We start from the raw sequence: 16,024 nt of genomic DNA, 5'->3' as shown, positions 1-16,024 counted from the left end.
TCTGCCCCTTCTCTCTCTCTCTCTCTCTCTCTCTCTCCAAATAATAAATAAATAAATAATAAAGTCTTTTTTTAAAAGTTGCAGGAAAAAAAAAAGTACAGACATCTTTTAAAACCACTACCTGGGTCAAACAAGTGAAGAATCAGAAATAAAACTTCATATTTGGCCTAAAGAAGAGTATAGCAGAAATAAGAAAGCCTTGGATAAAATGATGGGAAATGTCACTTGGGACCTGGATGGAGCTTATTTGAAGCTCCTGATGAGATTAATCCTCAATTGCAGGTGGGTAAAGATAAGAAACCAGGGGGCGGGGGTGGAGGGAGACTTCTCCCCACCTTACTCAACTAGGGGAGGTCCACAAAATTTCATGGGCCTTCTCTTTCAGTTCCAGGCCTCTTAAACATGCTGTTCCCGCTGACTAGTATGCCCTTCTCCTGTCTAAGACTATCTCCTACTCATTCTTCAGGTTCAGCGGAGCATTTGCTCCTCTAGGAAGCCCTCCTTGACTGACTCTCCCCTCCATGGGCTGCCATAACTCCTGGCACTTTGCCCTTTCTCGATGCTTATTAGTGTCTTGCTGCCTGTTTGCTATCGATCCCTCTCCCAGATCCTTTACTGGGGTTGAAGCTCCCTGAGGGCACGAGGCAGGATTTTGTACACCTCTGTCTCCACAGCACCCTGAGAAGGGTGTGGCATGTTCCTGAGCTACGACGGGACTCAAAGCCACAGGAGGAAGCAGCCACAAGATCTCTCGCTTTGTCCCAAAGTGCCGTCCCGCACAGGCAAACCAGAAGTGGGCAGAGCAGACCCGAGAGCACGATTAGCGAGTCCGTTGGTGTGAAGAATCCACACTGCAATCTGCTCACCCGTGGTCTCCCCTCCGGCCTCCCCAAATCAGCCAACTCCCCTTCCCACCTCCTCTCTGACAGCAGAGAGACCTGCCTCCCACTAAAACCACAGACACGATAATAGGAAGGGGACAAAATGTGGATGGGAGGACAATTGGTGGCAACGAGATGAACACAGATTAATGATGTGGACCTCACCCTGGCCACCCCAGCCCGGGCTGGGGAAGGTTCATAGTTGATACCCATTAAAGGGCTTAATGAAATAATTATAATTCGCACCCCAGAGCATCAAAGAATCAATGCAGGGGAACTCTGGACCACTCTGGGGGTGGCATCCCACTGGCTTCGCAGCTCAGCGCAGCAGGCAGAGCTAGTGGAAGTAAATGCGGCTGACACGGGAGTTGCATTAAAAGAGGGCAATGAGAGATTAAAAGCTGCCGGGATCCTGGAGACCAACCGTCAATATCCTTTATTCCCTCCCTCGTCCCAATTCTGCCTCCTTCCGGCACTATTAGCCCAAATCAATGGGCTGTCAATTGACATCACCAGATCCAGCATTAATGCGAGCTCACAAAAGAAGTCCGGCCCTATATTATCACTCCTCTCGCTTCCAAATTACCACATAATGCAGGCCGCCGGCTGCCTGTGACATGTTAACACTACACACGATTTGTTGGGATTGGACTAAACATTTCATGGCTAAAGATTTCATCAGAGACTTGATGACAGAAATAAACTGCTGCCCACGGGGAAATCACTGGCAATAATAGAATTAGGCATTCGTTTGGGAACCTGGAGGGACGGTGGGCTGGCGAAGGGACGGAGGGAACACTGGTGCCCACAGCTGGTGGCCTGTGGCGGGACCCTCGAGGGGAGACGAATGAAAACGCCTTTTCGTTGGTCCCATGAAAGAAGAGATATTTGGATTCTCATGGATGGGTTTCGATTTTATTTTTTTAGAGATTTTATTTATTTATTCATGAGAGACACAGAGAGAGAGGCAGAGACACAGGCAGAGGGAGAAGCAGGCTCCCTGCATGGAGCCTGATGCGGAACTCGATCCCAGAACCCCAGGATCACCACCTGAGCCAGAGGTAGATGCTCAACCACTGAGCCACCCAGGCGCCCAGGGTTTTCTATCTTTAGGCAAAAGCTGGGCAGGGGACTCCTGTTCTGTGATAACAGGGAATGTGACTGTTATGGGTTGAATTGTGTACCCTGCCCACCCCACCCCACCCCCCAAAAAAGTCTATGAAAATTAATAAAGGGAAATCTCAGTGAAGTGGACTCAGGATGCCAGAAGGGGAGGCTGGAAGGGGAGCCTGGACCACTCATGTCAGTTATAAGAATTGTCAGGTACAGATCCCAGCAGAAGATAAGCCAACAGGAAAGAACCATCGATTAATTATAAACTCCAACAGAAAAAAAACTCCAACAGAGAAAGAGGCACACTGCATCTCCTGCAAAGAGATGGACTATCCCTGCCACTCACCAAGGGAGAGACCATCATCACCCTACCTCTTTCTTGCTTTTCGCCAGTAACCATGTCTTCAACTCCTCCCAACGTCCTCCTTCTCCTGGGTAAAATAAAGTTCCTCCCCTTTGCATGTGGGACTTGCCTCTGGTGTTGCCTGAGCTTCCTTGTCTTACGTTGCAATTCTGTTATTCCCACATAAACCCATGTGGCTGGTAAAATAAGCGACAGCTTTATTTTTAAGGTAAACAAATCCTAATCCCCACTACCTCAGACTGCAGTCTTGACCAAGGAGATCAAGTTAAAATGAGGTCATGAAGGAGGGCCCTGCTCCAGTACGACTGGCGTCCCTGTGGAAAGCAGAAATTTGGACACAAAGAGACGCACACGGAGGGAGGTCAAAGTGAACACACGCAGGGAGGAGACGGCCATGTGACTGGAGTGGGGATCTCCAAGCCTGGGAACATGTGAGGCCACCAGACCTAAGAGAGAGGCACAGACCAGCTCCCGCCTGCCCTGGTGCATTCAGACAGCATGGTCCTGCCAACGCCTTGACCTCAGACTGCTGGCCTCTAGAACTGCGAGACAATACCTTTCTGCTTTAAGCCACACAGTCTTTGGTACCTTGTTATGGCAACCTTAGGAAATGTTAATAACTATTATTGTTACTTAACTAATCATTAATAATAATAGCTGTTACTGAGCACTTATTCTAGGAGCCAAGTAGAGCGCTACATACTCCACATATCCTCATTTAATTTGCATAACAAACCTAATGGTTGATTAATTTAATCCCCATTCCATAAGATACTCAGGTTTTTTTATAAAGATTTTATTTGGGACGCCTGGGTGGCTCAGCGGTTGAGCATCTGCCTTTGGCTCAGGTTGAGTCCCCGTATGGGGCTCCCCGCAGGGAGCCTGCTTCTCCCTCTGCCTGTGTCTCTGCCTCTCTCTCTGTGTCTCTCATGAACAAATAAATAAAATCTTAAGGACCCCAGGATCACACCCTGAGCCAAAGGGAGATGCTCAACCACCGAGCCACCCAGGTGCCCCAAGATATTCAGGTACAAGAGAGAATAATTTGCTTAAGGTCATACACCTAGTAAACGACAAAGCAGGTCTCAGAAATGTCATAAAAGCTCAATCAACAAGCAAATAAAAAGGTTTCTGCCTCCCCCTCCGCCCCCCCATGACTCACTTGGTTGGGTGGCTGCCTTCAGCTCAGGTCGTGATCTCGGAGTCATAGGATTGAGCCCCGCATGTGCAGGGAGCTCCTTCTCTCTCTCACTGGCTCACTCACTCTCAAATAAATGTAAAGATCTTTTTTTAAAAAAAGGGGTTTTGGTGAGTATTTCCAGTTTTCAAATGATTACCTGCTTGCTGCCTGCTTTCTTTCCAGTCCAATCTAATTTTCTCAATCCCTGGGTGTGGAACCTGTCTCTACTTGGATTAAGAGTCCACATCATCTCCAATAGAAGTGCAGACGTTTGAAAACAACCACAGCGTGGGTGGGGACAGGCTGGTCAAAGGATATACACTTTTGGCTGACAGGGTAAGTACGTTCTGGGGGATCTAAGGCACAGCATGGTGACTGTCGTCAACAATACAGTAGTATGGATATTCTTGAAAGTTGCTAAGACAGTAAATCTCAAGTGTTTTCACAAGGACATGGTAATTAATGTAAGGGCATGGAGGTGTTACCCTCCTGTGGTTACCACGCACACTACCAAAGTATCGGATCGACACGCTGTGCACCTTAACACTACGCAACAGTGTCTGTCAAGTATGCTGATAAGGCTAGGGGAAAAAAGGAAGGAAACAACCGAAGAGCCATGATTACTGGTTTCCTTGAAAGTAAGAATTTTATGTATTTCAAAAAAAAAAAAAAAAAAAAGAATTTTATGTATTTCTATTGTTCCCCCCTCCTTCACCTACCCATTTGCCACTGGCGGGGGGGGGGGGGGGGGGGGGGGGGGGGCGGGGGGAGCTCTCTCTCCCTCCTCCTCCCCATCCCCTGGGGAGGCCAGCCTCTTTTTTTTAAAGATTTTGAGAGAGAGCAAAAAGAGAGAGAGACACCATGAAGGGTGGGGGGCAAGTGGAAGGACAGAAGGAGAAGGGGAAGGAGACTCCCTGCTGAGTAAGGGGCCTGATGTGGGGCTCGATCCCAAGACCCTGGGATCATGACCTGAGCCAAAGGGAGATGCTTAATCGAGCCACCCAGGTGCCCTGCCTCTCCTTTTCGGGCTTAAAAAAATCATAAACTGCTTTATTGAGACATACCACATATATGCCTTTGGCTCAGGTCATGATCTCAGGGTCCTGGGATCCAGTTCCATGTCACTGGGCTCCCTGCTCAGTGGGGAGCCTGCTTCTTCTTCCTCTGCTGCTCCCCCTGCTTGTGCTCTCTTGCTTGCTCTCAGATGAAGAAACCCTTGTCTAATCCAAGTCAAGAAGATTTGCAGTCTTTTTTTTTTTTTTTTTTTTTTTTTAAGATTTATTTACTTGAGAGAACACACAGAGGGAAAGGGAGAAACAGACTCCCCGATGAGCAGGGAGCCCAATGCGGGATCTGACCCTAGGACTCTTGAGATCATAACCTAAGCTGAAAGCAGATACTTAACCAACTGAGCCACCCAAGTGCCCCTGCAGCCTTTTTTCTTGGAGCTCTGGGGCTGGCTGCTTCCCTTGAGTGCCCTGAACCATGGCCTAGCTTCTTAGGAGAGGCCCCATTCCCAGCAGGCTAAGAGGTCTGGCTGTCCTCTCGTATTGCAAAGACTAGCTGCACTGGCTCTGCGGGTTCACCCCACTCACCCCATGTACTGGCCACATTTCAGAGGCAATCTAAAGACATCCGGAGTCCAATAGGCCAAAGGTTTTTGACAGTTGTTACTGTCAACTTTCATTTGGCTAGAGCTATTCCCAGCTTGATCATTCCCTCTTCTCATCCAGCTCTAATCTTGGCTCCCTAATTCTGCAAGGAGCAACTGTAGAAGAAAAAAAACCTATGGGGGCGGGGGCCTGAGCTCAGCCAGCCTCTCACCACCCCAAGAACCATGACTATGACCAAACCCTGATAAAGCCCAGAGAACATTCCACCACTGAACTCTCAGTGCTTAACTCCTTTTTATTCTTTCCCTTGACGAATAGAACGTGCCAGACACTGGAAATATAGGAGTGTGAATATTCTTACATTTTTGGGTTTGAGTTTGAGGGAGGAAAAATTTTAGCATCTCATGCAAATATGATTAGATCTCAGAAGCAGTTCAAAGGTGATAAGGGAAATAAAGCAGGGGCTTGAATGAGGAAAAGCGTGTCAGTAAAGACTACTCTACCCACTGAGATATACCTTTTCCCCCTTCCATGTTTCAAAGCTTTAAATCTCCCCACAACCCCCAAGGACCCTGAGTCTCTACTCAAAGCTGTAACCCCAACCAGGGCACTTGCTCAACTGTCAGCTGGGAATACTCTACCGGGAAACGGCATGTGAGAATATTCAGGACTGACTTCCCTCCTCAGCACTTGCTTTGCTTCTTGTAGACAATTTGTGAAACAAAAAAGCACAGACTTCAGTGGACAAGGTCCAGTAGCTTTCCTCAGCTATCCCTGGAGTGGTTTCCTATATAGCTACTGCCATCTAGTGGGAAAAGAGGTCCTTACGTCCACAAGCCGACCTCAAAAATGAAAACTCTCCACTTTTCTTTGTTCCACCAATCCCTCCACTCTACCTTACCAGAATCCAAAAGGCTGTTTTTCCTCTGAAGGTGGAGGATCTGGAAAATTAGAGGTACTCCACAGATACTGTTGGAACAAAGGACTGTTTGCAGCTATTACAGTTCCATTTCTTGGTATTACATTTTAAATAAACAGTAATACTGTTGGAAATAAAGGCACTGCTGTGGCTTTACAGGTAAAAACTACTCCCTTAGTAGTTTAACAAGTGCAACAATTACTGGTGACCAAAACTTAAGTTCTTGCTAAATATGGTTTAGCTGAAAACAGCACTAACTCTTGAAAAGCTGCTCATGGAGATGGAGTGGACTTTTTGCTCCCTTTCTCTGATCCAGTGGGGCCCTGTGCAAATTTAAGAGACAGCCGTCGAGCACAACATTGCTACTCAGAACCACAACCTCCTTAACACACTGGAACTAAAACTGCCTTTGCCACCTGTGTAGATTTATGCAGGTGTAACTGACCAGCCAACCATCCTTCTTGAACGTTGTTAAAAAAAAAAAAAGTGGAAGCCAAGCGTTCACTCTAAACTGAACAGTGATAAATACTGCTGTTGTCTTTTTCCACCTTCTCTCATGTTCTCAGTGTGCACCAACAACTTCCTATACTTCTCACCAAGGTCTTCCTGCAAACATGTCATTTTATACTTTGTAAAACCACTTTGTAGTTACCAATTTATCTTTTGTCAGAGGCCAGAACACGTTTCTACCAATTTTTTATCTTATCCTCATAAACCAGGCTTATCTCACAGCAAGAAAATTGAACACAAAATATACAACTTGATTGGACTCACTGAGCTCCTCAAACGACCAGATTGCTTAGACTGCCACTTGCAAAAGGCAAATCTCCATGTGTGAACACCTCAAGTATTGAAAAAGGTCACTCACCATTAACTCAAACGAGGAATTAGCAAAGGAGTAATATCAGGACCAAGTTACCAAGTACACAATTGCAGGTGCTGAGCAAGATTGCAAAACTCCTTTAAAGAAAATATTCCTTGCAGGAAGTTCCAGATGCTGTTTCGAGGAGCTTAACTCACACGATGAAGGAGCAAAAACCAACACAGGTTTTGGAGTTAAGCCTGCCAGAATTGGATTATCTAGATCCTCTCTCCTACTATGCAATCTGAGACCAATTCAACTTTGATCCTGTGTCCTCAGCTGTAAACACAACCTTCTCTGGATAACTAAGAAAATCTAGCAAATAGTTAAATTTCCATTTTCTTCCCAAAGCCCCATGATTTTCTAGTACACAGGCCCAGCTTCTCCCATATGCACTAAGGAAAACCACCATTTCTCAATTTCCAATTTGTTTCACTAAGATTCATGGACAGAACATTAACTTGAAATTGAATTGAACTTGAATGTTGAATTTCAACATTAACTTGAAATTCAAGTTGTGACTAAAACCTGTTAACTTTAAGAGGTCTTATGTGGTTTCACGATCACATTTGATCCCAATCCTGTTTCAGAGCACCAAGAGCACATTCTGAGCGAAGTCTCAAACCGTTTGCTCCAGATTCATAAGGAATGTATTAAAATACCTAAAACCCAGATCAGATCAACTAAGGGGTGGGGGGGAACCATGCAGTTTCTACATACAAGCCATGGGCCTTTCCCCATGGAAAGCATTACTTTCAAATTTCAAATGACCCTTAGAAAAAAATCATGTATGGCACCATCAATCTCTGCAGACTCCAAGCATTACACGGATACAGTACTAAATCATTAATCAATGTAGTATCAACCACAGGAAAATGATCTCTATGAAAGGTCTTAGACCTTGCCTAATGCTCTTAAGTATTGAATTATTCTACAAAACCCGGGTATATGTGTACAATATTAGGTCACTGAGGGACCAAGCTTTCTGAGACCAGTTAAGGTTGCAAGTAGATCAAAGCTGGGCTCCTCTGCTGGGAGCATTCTTAACACTTAGTGGAGTCCTAATTGACCACCAGGTGGCAGATGTGTAGCACCCCCAGATGTCAGATTTATCACCCTTAACCTGTTTTTTTGGTTCAGGTTTTAAGGACTGAGGCCTATCAGAACAAAGTGACATAGGCACAAAGGACTTCCAGGACTCCAAGGCGGAGTACTTTCAGCCTGTAGCTAACCAACCATTATTTACTAAGAAACCTAAATTCAACCCCTTTCCTAAACATCGCAAAGAACCAAGCCACGTAATCTTTAAACGAGCCAACGATGTAGTTTTCCTTTATAAACCCTTTACCTAAAGGCAAACCGGTAACCTGTCAAATACAACTGTACTAACATCAGCTCAGCCCATGGTTCAGGGTTAGCCTGGCGGTTTTAAGACATGAATGCACAATTAGCTGCTCTAGGCCTTTCCTTTCCAGTTGATTCTATGGTAAACTCCAGAGTTCTATGGGTTAGCACCCAGCTCAAACAAGTCGAAAGGAAATAAAGGATATGCTACAGGGGTTTAACTTTATTTATTCCTACATGACCAACTACTTCCCTTTTAGGTATCTATTATTCAAATTTTCCATTCCCAAACTACTTTCTTCATGCCAGATGAAGCAGAAGTTGGATTCTTCCCTTTTTTCTTCCCCATCAACTTCAAGAGCACCGAGAGTGCCTAGATCTGCAGCTAGCTTCAATTTATCATAGCAACCATAAGCCTAGCTAATGGCAAACCCAAACTACAATTTTATCGATTTGGAACTAAACCTGAGCCACTTGACAACCCAGTTTCACCACTAGGCCAAATATCCAGCCCTCCCAAAAACCAAATGCTACCGGTTGCCCTTGTATACATGGAGTCAGACAACTTTATGGTGCCAATTTTAAATACAGTTTTATTTAAGACATTGCATTTTCCACTTAACAATACAGTGCTTATAAAGTGCAATGTTTATTTCCTTTCCCTGTGCACATATTCCATATTCAAGTATCAAGAATGCCCAGTATATTTACTATAGCAGCTTCGACTTTAAAACTGCCATGGAATTTGCTACAAATTTGGGTCCTTCAAATGTGTGGAACAATGCTAGACCTGTCATCAGGTTGGCTTAATCAACCTCTTCAATGGTAGGCCCAGAGGAGGCACCACCAGAGGGAGGAGCTCCACCACCAGGAAAGCCTCCAGGCATTCCTCCTGGCATGCCTCCTGCACTCTGGTATAGCTTCGTAATGATGGGATTGCAGACTTTCTCCAGCTCTTTCTGCTGATGTTCAAATTCTTCCTTCTCTGCAGTCTAAAAAAAAAAAAAAAAGACATACTATAAATTCCTCAAGAAACTTCATGCCTGGTATAATCTGACAGTAACACTAAACAAAAACCTATCCCTATATTCAAGTCTTGGTCACCCATGAAATGTTGGGTCACTCAGACATCCAAGGAAGGAAGCTAGTTGCCAACACGTGGAATTCTGGTGGAAACCGCGAATGTTTGGACCATTCATCATCGTGACCTGTATTTTTAGAAACCCATCTAATCTTTTCCTGCTGAAGCCCTATACCCACCACTATTCAGTAGGAATCACAAACCTGGTTCTTATCGAGCCAGTTGATGATTTCATTGCACTTGTCAAGAATCTTCTGTTTGTCTTCATCATTGATTTTGCCCTGAAGTTTTTCATCTTCAACAGTTGCTTTCATGTTGAAAGCATAAGACTCAAGTGAATTCTTGGAAGACACCTTGTCTCTCTGCTTCTCATCTTCGGCTTTGTACTTCTCAGCTTCCTGGACCATGCGCTCAATGTCCTCCTTGCTCAAGCGGCCTGTGAAGTTTAGACACGACCTTAAAATGTGAACCTTCTAGTTACCCTATAACATTTATAACCCATGAAAGAAAGCTTCTAGGATAAATGCCTTCGGGAGGGCTTTGGGAAGTCAAAGGTTTTGGAAATACTATCCTTAATGACCCACACCATCTTGTAGAACATAAAATAACACTCAAACCTGTGTTTAACACTTACCCTTGTCATTAGTGATGGTAATCTTATTCTCTTTTCCTGTGCTCTTATCCACAGCAGACACATTGAGGATACCATTTGCATCAATATCAAAAGTGACTTCAATCTGAGGAACGCCACGAGGAGCAGGAGGTATGCCTGTGAGTTCAAACTTGCCAAGTAGGTTGTTATCCTTGGTCATAGCACGCTCACCTTCATAGACCTTGGTAGGAAAACAAATCATTAAGAAGCCGCAAAAGTTTAGCAGTTTGTAGATTTCTGCATAAAGTCCATTATTAGGAGGAAAGACTGATCGCTCAGACATCCAAGGAAGAAGTTGGCCAACACAAAATCTTCTGGTGGAAACTACGAATGGTTTAGGTCAAATCATCACAGCGGGACAAGTCTTTCCAAAGCTACATAGAACCCCTAAGTATAGCCAAATCAGTACCAACAGTATAATCCATACCTGAATAAGCACACCAGGCTGGTTGTCAGAGTAGGTAGTAAAGGTTTGTGTCTGTTTTGTAGGAATGGTAGTATTGCGCTTGATGAGCACAGTCATGACTCCTCCAGCAGTTTCAATACCAAGAGAAAGTGGGGTGACATCCAATAGCAGCAAATCTTGAACATTTTCAGATTTGTCACCAGAAAGAATGGCTGCCTGGACAGCTGGTGGAATAGAAACAGTGTTAAAAAAAACAATCCCAACCACCCTGTTAACTCCCTAACAAAGGTCAATCGCTCAGACATCCAAGGAAGTTGGACCATCATTAGCTAAGCTTTTGGTGGAAACTACGAATGTTTAAAGAATCAATCATCATAGCGAAGCAGCCTAGGGCTTAACAAGTCCACTGGTTACAACTGTTTAAAGGTTGAGGAAATAATTTACCTGCACCATAAGCAACAGCCTCATCAGGGTTGATGCTCTTATTCAGTTCCTTTCCATTGAAGAAATCTTGCAGAAGTTTCTGAATCTTGGGGATACGGGTAGAACCACCCACCAGGACAATGTCATGGATCTGAGACTTGTCCAGCTTGGCATCTCGAAGAGCTTTCTCTACAGGGTCCAGGGTGCCACGGAAGAGGTCAGCATTTAATTCTTCAAACCGGGCACGAGTAATAGAGGTATAGAAGTCGATTCCTTCATACAGAGAATCAATCTCAATACTGGCCTGGGTGCTGGAAGAAAGTGTACGCTTAGCCCGTTCACATGCAGTACGGAGACGGCGGACAGCCCTCTTGTTTTCGCTGATGTCCTTCTTGTGTTTGCGCTTGAATTCTGCAATAAAATGGTTGACCATTCTGTTGTCAAAGTCTTCTCCACCTAAGTGAGTGTCTCCAGCTGTGGACTTGACCTCAAAGATCCCATCTTCAATAGTAAGGATGGACACATCAAAAGTGCCACCTCCTAAATCAAAGATCAACACGTTCCTTTCAGCTCCAACCTACAATTAGAATATGAGACAGTTACTCATTACGCACACCTCCTCCTAGGTCTCTGATCTATATATAATATAGTAAGGTGAGTCCTATTCTTCACACGTGGTACATACCTTCTTGTCTAAGCCATAAGCAATAGCAGCAGCAGTTGGCTCATTGATAATTCGAAGTACATTAAGACCGGCAATAGTTCCAGCATCTTTGGTAGCCTGACGCTGAGAGTCATTGAAGTATGCAGGTACCGTGACAACTGCATTGGTAACAGTCTAAGAAGACCAAAAAATGGCTGTAAATCATCTGTAAAATTGTCCGCAGTCACATGGCCATCGTCTACTTTTGTGTGCTCTCAAAATATCAAAAAGCGTGTTTTAAACGTTTAACTTATTAGTTGTGGCCACTAGATGTTCCACAGCACTAAAAATCCCATGCATTCATCAGGGAATCTGGTGCATGTTTCAACCTCCAACTACCTCCCTGTAGGGATGCACACTACTTACCTTCCCAAGGTAGGCCTCTGCAATTTCCTTCATCTTCGTCAGGACCATAGAGGACACCTCCTCTGGATAGAAACTTTTGGTCTCCCCCTTGTACTCTACTTGGACTTTAGGCCTGCCAGCATCATTCACCACCATGAAAGGCCAATGCTTCATATCAGATTGGACGACAGCATCATCAAATCTACGTCCAATCAGCCGCTTGGCATCTGTAAAAGGTCACCGAATGGAAAAGTTTTGTTACACTACTATCTACCGAGGAAGAACCTAGTCCGCCATCACTCAAACGCCACGAGGACTAGTAACCAAATTACTTTCTAGTAAACGGACTCCTCCTCTGACAGTTATCCAAACTATTTCTTAAAATACCTCAAACTTTTGCAGAACGTTACGTAATCACCACTGCAACAGATTTTACGATTCTTTTCCAGGCTTTCACGGCTGCCTCACACTCCATAAACTTCTGACTTCCACCACCCGCAACCTACACTCCACGCCAGAAGATCTAAGCCAACGGCTTACCGAAAACCGTGTTGGTGGGGTTCATCGCAACTTGATTCTTCGCAGCATCACCGATCAATCGTTCGGTGTCCGTGAAGGCGACATAACTTGGGGTGGTTCGGTTTCCCTGATCATTGGCAATTATTTCCACTTTCCCGTGCTGGAAGACACCCACGCAGGAGTAGGTGGTGCCAAGATCGATCCCGACTGCAGGTCCCTTAGACATAATTGCTAGGATAAAAAAAGAAAGCGAGCCCCTGGTTTGAGAACGGGATTGAACGCCTCGGAACGCTTCCTGCGACAACTAAGCCACCACCGGGCACGAGCCCGCTTCCCCCGCCCCGAATCGCCGCCCATGTGGGAGAACCCCGCGGGACGCCGGGGCCGGCAGCGCTGCAGCCGGGGTTGCCGTGCCAACGGCGGCGGGGCCGGCCCACACCGGAAGGTGCACCTGCCCCGAGAGTCTGCGACAGTTCCGAGCACGTGGTGTCGGGCCCTGGAGCGCCGCTTCCCCCCGTCGCCGTGACCCGCGCTCCCGGAGACCACACAATGCGGCCCGGGGTACGTGCTCCGGCCGCCCCCCCCCCCGCCCCGCTCCCGGCGCTGGCCGCACGCCAATGGCGGCTCGCTCCTCACAGGACCTGGAACTTCCGCGCCCCGAGGGCGGAAGCGGCCCGGACGCCACCCGGCCGCCGCCGGCCCCCGAGGCTGCAGCCCACGCCCCGCGGGGAAGGGCGCGCCCCAGCCCGGCAGGGAGGCGAGCGGCGGCTCCGGACCCCCCCCCCCCCCCGCCCCAGGACCTGCACACGAAGGCTCGGGGCCCCCCGGGCGCCGCCCACCCGGCCCGGCCGCCGCCGCCCGCACGCCCCTGAGGGGCCGCCACGGGACCCCGGCACGCCCGGGCCTTACCTTCTGTGTGGGCCGGGCTCGGCTCGCGGAGACAACAGCCGTCTGCAGATCTGGCGCCGCGTTCAATGAGACCGGTTTCCGCCCGCCACCCTGTCTCTTATACCCTGCCTCAGAACCTTCCAGAAGGGGTCCACCCCTGCCGGCTGCCCATCACGGCGGCGTCGGCCAATGGGCGCGCGGCCACCTCGGCGAGCCCCAATGACGACGCCGGCTCCCGCTCCGGGCCTCGCCCCCTCCCGCCCCCATCCCACCCCCCCTCGCGATGACGCACTCACCGCAGCGTTCTGGAACTTTCATTCTCGCCCCCGCGCTCCGAACGGCCCCGGGGAAAGGGAGGGTGGAGCCGAGAGAGCCCGCGCGCGGGAGTCCTCAGTCACCTCAGGCGGAGGGGGGGCGGAGGGGGGGGGGGGGGGCCGGAGGCCGCGTCCGCTTCTGCGCAGGCGCCGTCGCAAGCGCGCGCGGGAGGGGCCGGAAGGAGGAGGAGGGAGAGGGGCGGGCAGCGTGAGAGCCAGCCAATGGCAACGGCCCTGGCCGCCAGCGGGCTCGGACGCGGACCCGGGGGCAGGGCGGACCCGGCGGCCCGGGAGGGAAGGCGGAAGTGGAGCGAGGGCAAAATGGCCGCGAAGGTTGTGCGCCCCTCCCCCCCTCGGCATCGCCCGGGGTCCCCGAGGCCCTCGCGGGGCCCACGTTCCCGCGTCGCCTGCCTGGTGCTTCGGGCCGGGTGTGCGCGCTGGGGCTGGGGGGCGGGAGCGGGAGCGGGGGCGGGGGCGGGGCGGGTGAGCCAGGCCGGCGCCCGGAATCCTCAGGCTGCGGGGCCCGCGCCCTGCCCCTCCCCCCGCCCGCCGCCCGCCGCCCGCCGCCCGCCGCCCGGCCCCCACCCCTACTCCTCAGGTGTCTGTGGAAGGAAAGAAAGGCCCGCGGCTTGCTTCCGCCGAGGAGAACCAGGCATGAGCGGCCTGGGCGCCGGCGGCCCCGTGCCCTTCACCTGGGGCTTCCCAGGCGCCCTTATTTTCAGGGACCAGGTGTGTGGTTCTCTGCCCTTCCTGGATTTCTAAAAAAGCCCGCGGAGCAACCGCCCAGGGGCGTCCTGGAACAGGCTTAACCGAGTGCGCGAGACGGTGGTGCTGATAACGGAGCCGCGCGGCCTGGGGGCCCCAGTTCCTTGAACTGCCTTCCAGGGGTGTTCTCTCCAACAGGCCCGGCCGCTGGTACTCTTATTTAATGGATAAATGGGCGGATGAAAAGATTATTATTATTTTTTTTTTTCTAAAGACCACCTAACCGTGCTGTGGCTGTAATCAGAAAAGCCCTGCAGACGGTGCCTCCACAAAGCCTGTCAGAAGAGGACACCTTGTCCTTGTCCAAGACAGTAAGGCCTAAACACAGATTCAAACATGTGAAGGAAGGGTGGGTTTTTGTTGTTTTTTTCATGTTTTGCCTTTGCATTTTCCGGGGGTGGGGGGGGTGGGGGAGGGCAGCGTTGGCTTGAGCACGTGGTGGCATGTGCTTGAATTTTGCCCCACTTCCCAAGAAATTGTTTTTAGGGTGCTTTTACAACATATAGAGTTCTTTCATTCGTTAATATATAACCACCGGAGCAGATTTCTGGGGTATATATCGTATATTCCTGTATTAGAAGGAAAATGAGGTCCAGAGACGCTATCTGTAGGATTTACAGTTGGCTGAGCTAGAATGGAACCTAGCGCATTTGATTCCAGAATCCTTGGTCTGTTTTTTTTTTGTTGCCCTATAGTGCAGTTTTTTTTTTGTTGTTTTTTTTTTTTTTTCTAGAAACACATGTAACTCCCAACTCGGAGGAGGAAGATGTGTGCCGTGGGAGGCTCCTTTCCAATTTCTTTGGTATCTACATCTTCCTTTTCCCACTCAGCCTATCAAACACAATCTCTGAACTATATCCTACATTTTGCAGCTTGTGACCTCTGGACTGCCTAACCTCGTTTTAACTATTGAGCCACCCGACCATGGAAGAAGGTCCCAAATCCAGTGCCTTGGAGTATCCCACCTAAAGTCACTGATGAAAGAAAGTAGATAACCTGTGTGTGCGGTCACTCACAGCACGTTGTAGAACTTGGACTGTGCACTCATTAAATAGAATGATTCAGAGTGTATGTATATAAAGTTTATGACCAATGTCCCGTCTCCACCTGTTTACAAGCTTTCAGACACATTCAGGATCGAAAGATTAAAGTTTGGGGGCATAGGGACTGCAGAGTCTGAGGCATGGGGTTTCTGGCTGGGGAGTGGGGTCGTGAACGTACTGGAGTCCCTGTCACATATCCAAGCACTAAGGGTTCTAAGGGCTTTGCATGTATTACCTCATTTAATTTTGTGAAGTTTTTTTTTTTTTTTTTTCAGATTCATTTGAATCTCTCGGTGCTTACTCCTTTTGAGATTTGTTTGAATCCTTTAGTGTGTAGTTTTGTCGGCACCTCACCTTGGCATAAAATATTTGCATTGTGAATATTAGTTATTTTGATAAGGTCCTTAAAGGCAGCATCTCTGTCATAACTTGGTATTCTCCCGTACTACTAAGCATCTCACTTTGTTAGGAAACAGTACTTTAAAAAAAAAAAAAGGAAACAGTACTTTGGTGTATTTGTGACTGAAATCAATAAATAATAGATGATATTCAGACTGAGTTCTGTTCTTCTTTTGGCAGCAAGCTAATGAACACATTTCCAGTGCAGGT

General features: G+C 48.1%; 1 protein-coding gene, 1 long non-coding RNA gene and 1 other non-coding gene across 3 annotated transcripts; 1 reads left to right on the top strand and 2 right to left on the bottom strand.

Moving 5' to 3' along the window:
* Positions 1-8,842: 8,842 nt before the first annotated feature.
* HSPA8 (heat shock protein family A (Hsp70) member 8) lies at positions 8,843-13,470 on the bottom strand. The gene is made up of 9 exons (XM_038535851.1): positions 13,315-13,470; positions 12,427-12,636; positions 11,908-12,113; positions 11,524-11,676; positions 10,860-11,415; positions 10,437-10,639; positions 9,992-10,190; positions 9,561-9,793; positions 8,843-9,268 (listed from the first exon to the last, which is right to left on the bottom strand). Exons 2-9 carry the CDS (start codon positions 12,629-12,631, stop codon positions 9,083-9,085), a joined length of 1,941 nt encoding a protein of 646 aa, XP_038391779.1. The 5' UTR covers positions 12,632-12,636; positions 13,315-13,470; the 3' UTR covers positions 8,843-9,082.
* Positions 10,709-10,796, bottom strand: LOC119872095. The gene has a single exon (XR_005360279.1). It is a non-coding gene; the product is annotated as a small nucleolar RNA SNORD14 (small nucleolar RNA).
* A 359-nt stretch (positions 13,471-13,829) lies between the features above and the next one.
* On the top strand, positions 13,830-15,967 carry LOC106558786. The gene is made up of 3 exons (XR_005359119.1): positions 13,830-13,940; positions 14,587-14,683; positions 15,106-15,967. It is a non-coding gene; the product is annotated as an uncharacterized LOC106558786 (long non-coding RNA).
* Positions 15,968-16,024: the final 57 nt, after the last annotated feature.

Source organism: Canis lupus, chromosome 5, assembly GCF_011100685.1.
Source record: "Canis lupus familiaris isolate Mischka breed German Shepherd chromosome 5, alternate assembly UU_Cfam_GSD_1.0, whole genome shotgun sequence".
Classification (NCBI taxonomy): Eukaryota; Metazoa; Chordata; class Mammalia; order Carnivora; family Canidae; genus Canis; species Canis lupus.
This window is presented reverse-complemented; position numbering and strand designations above follow the sequence as displayed.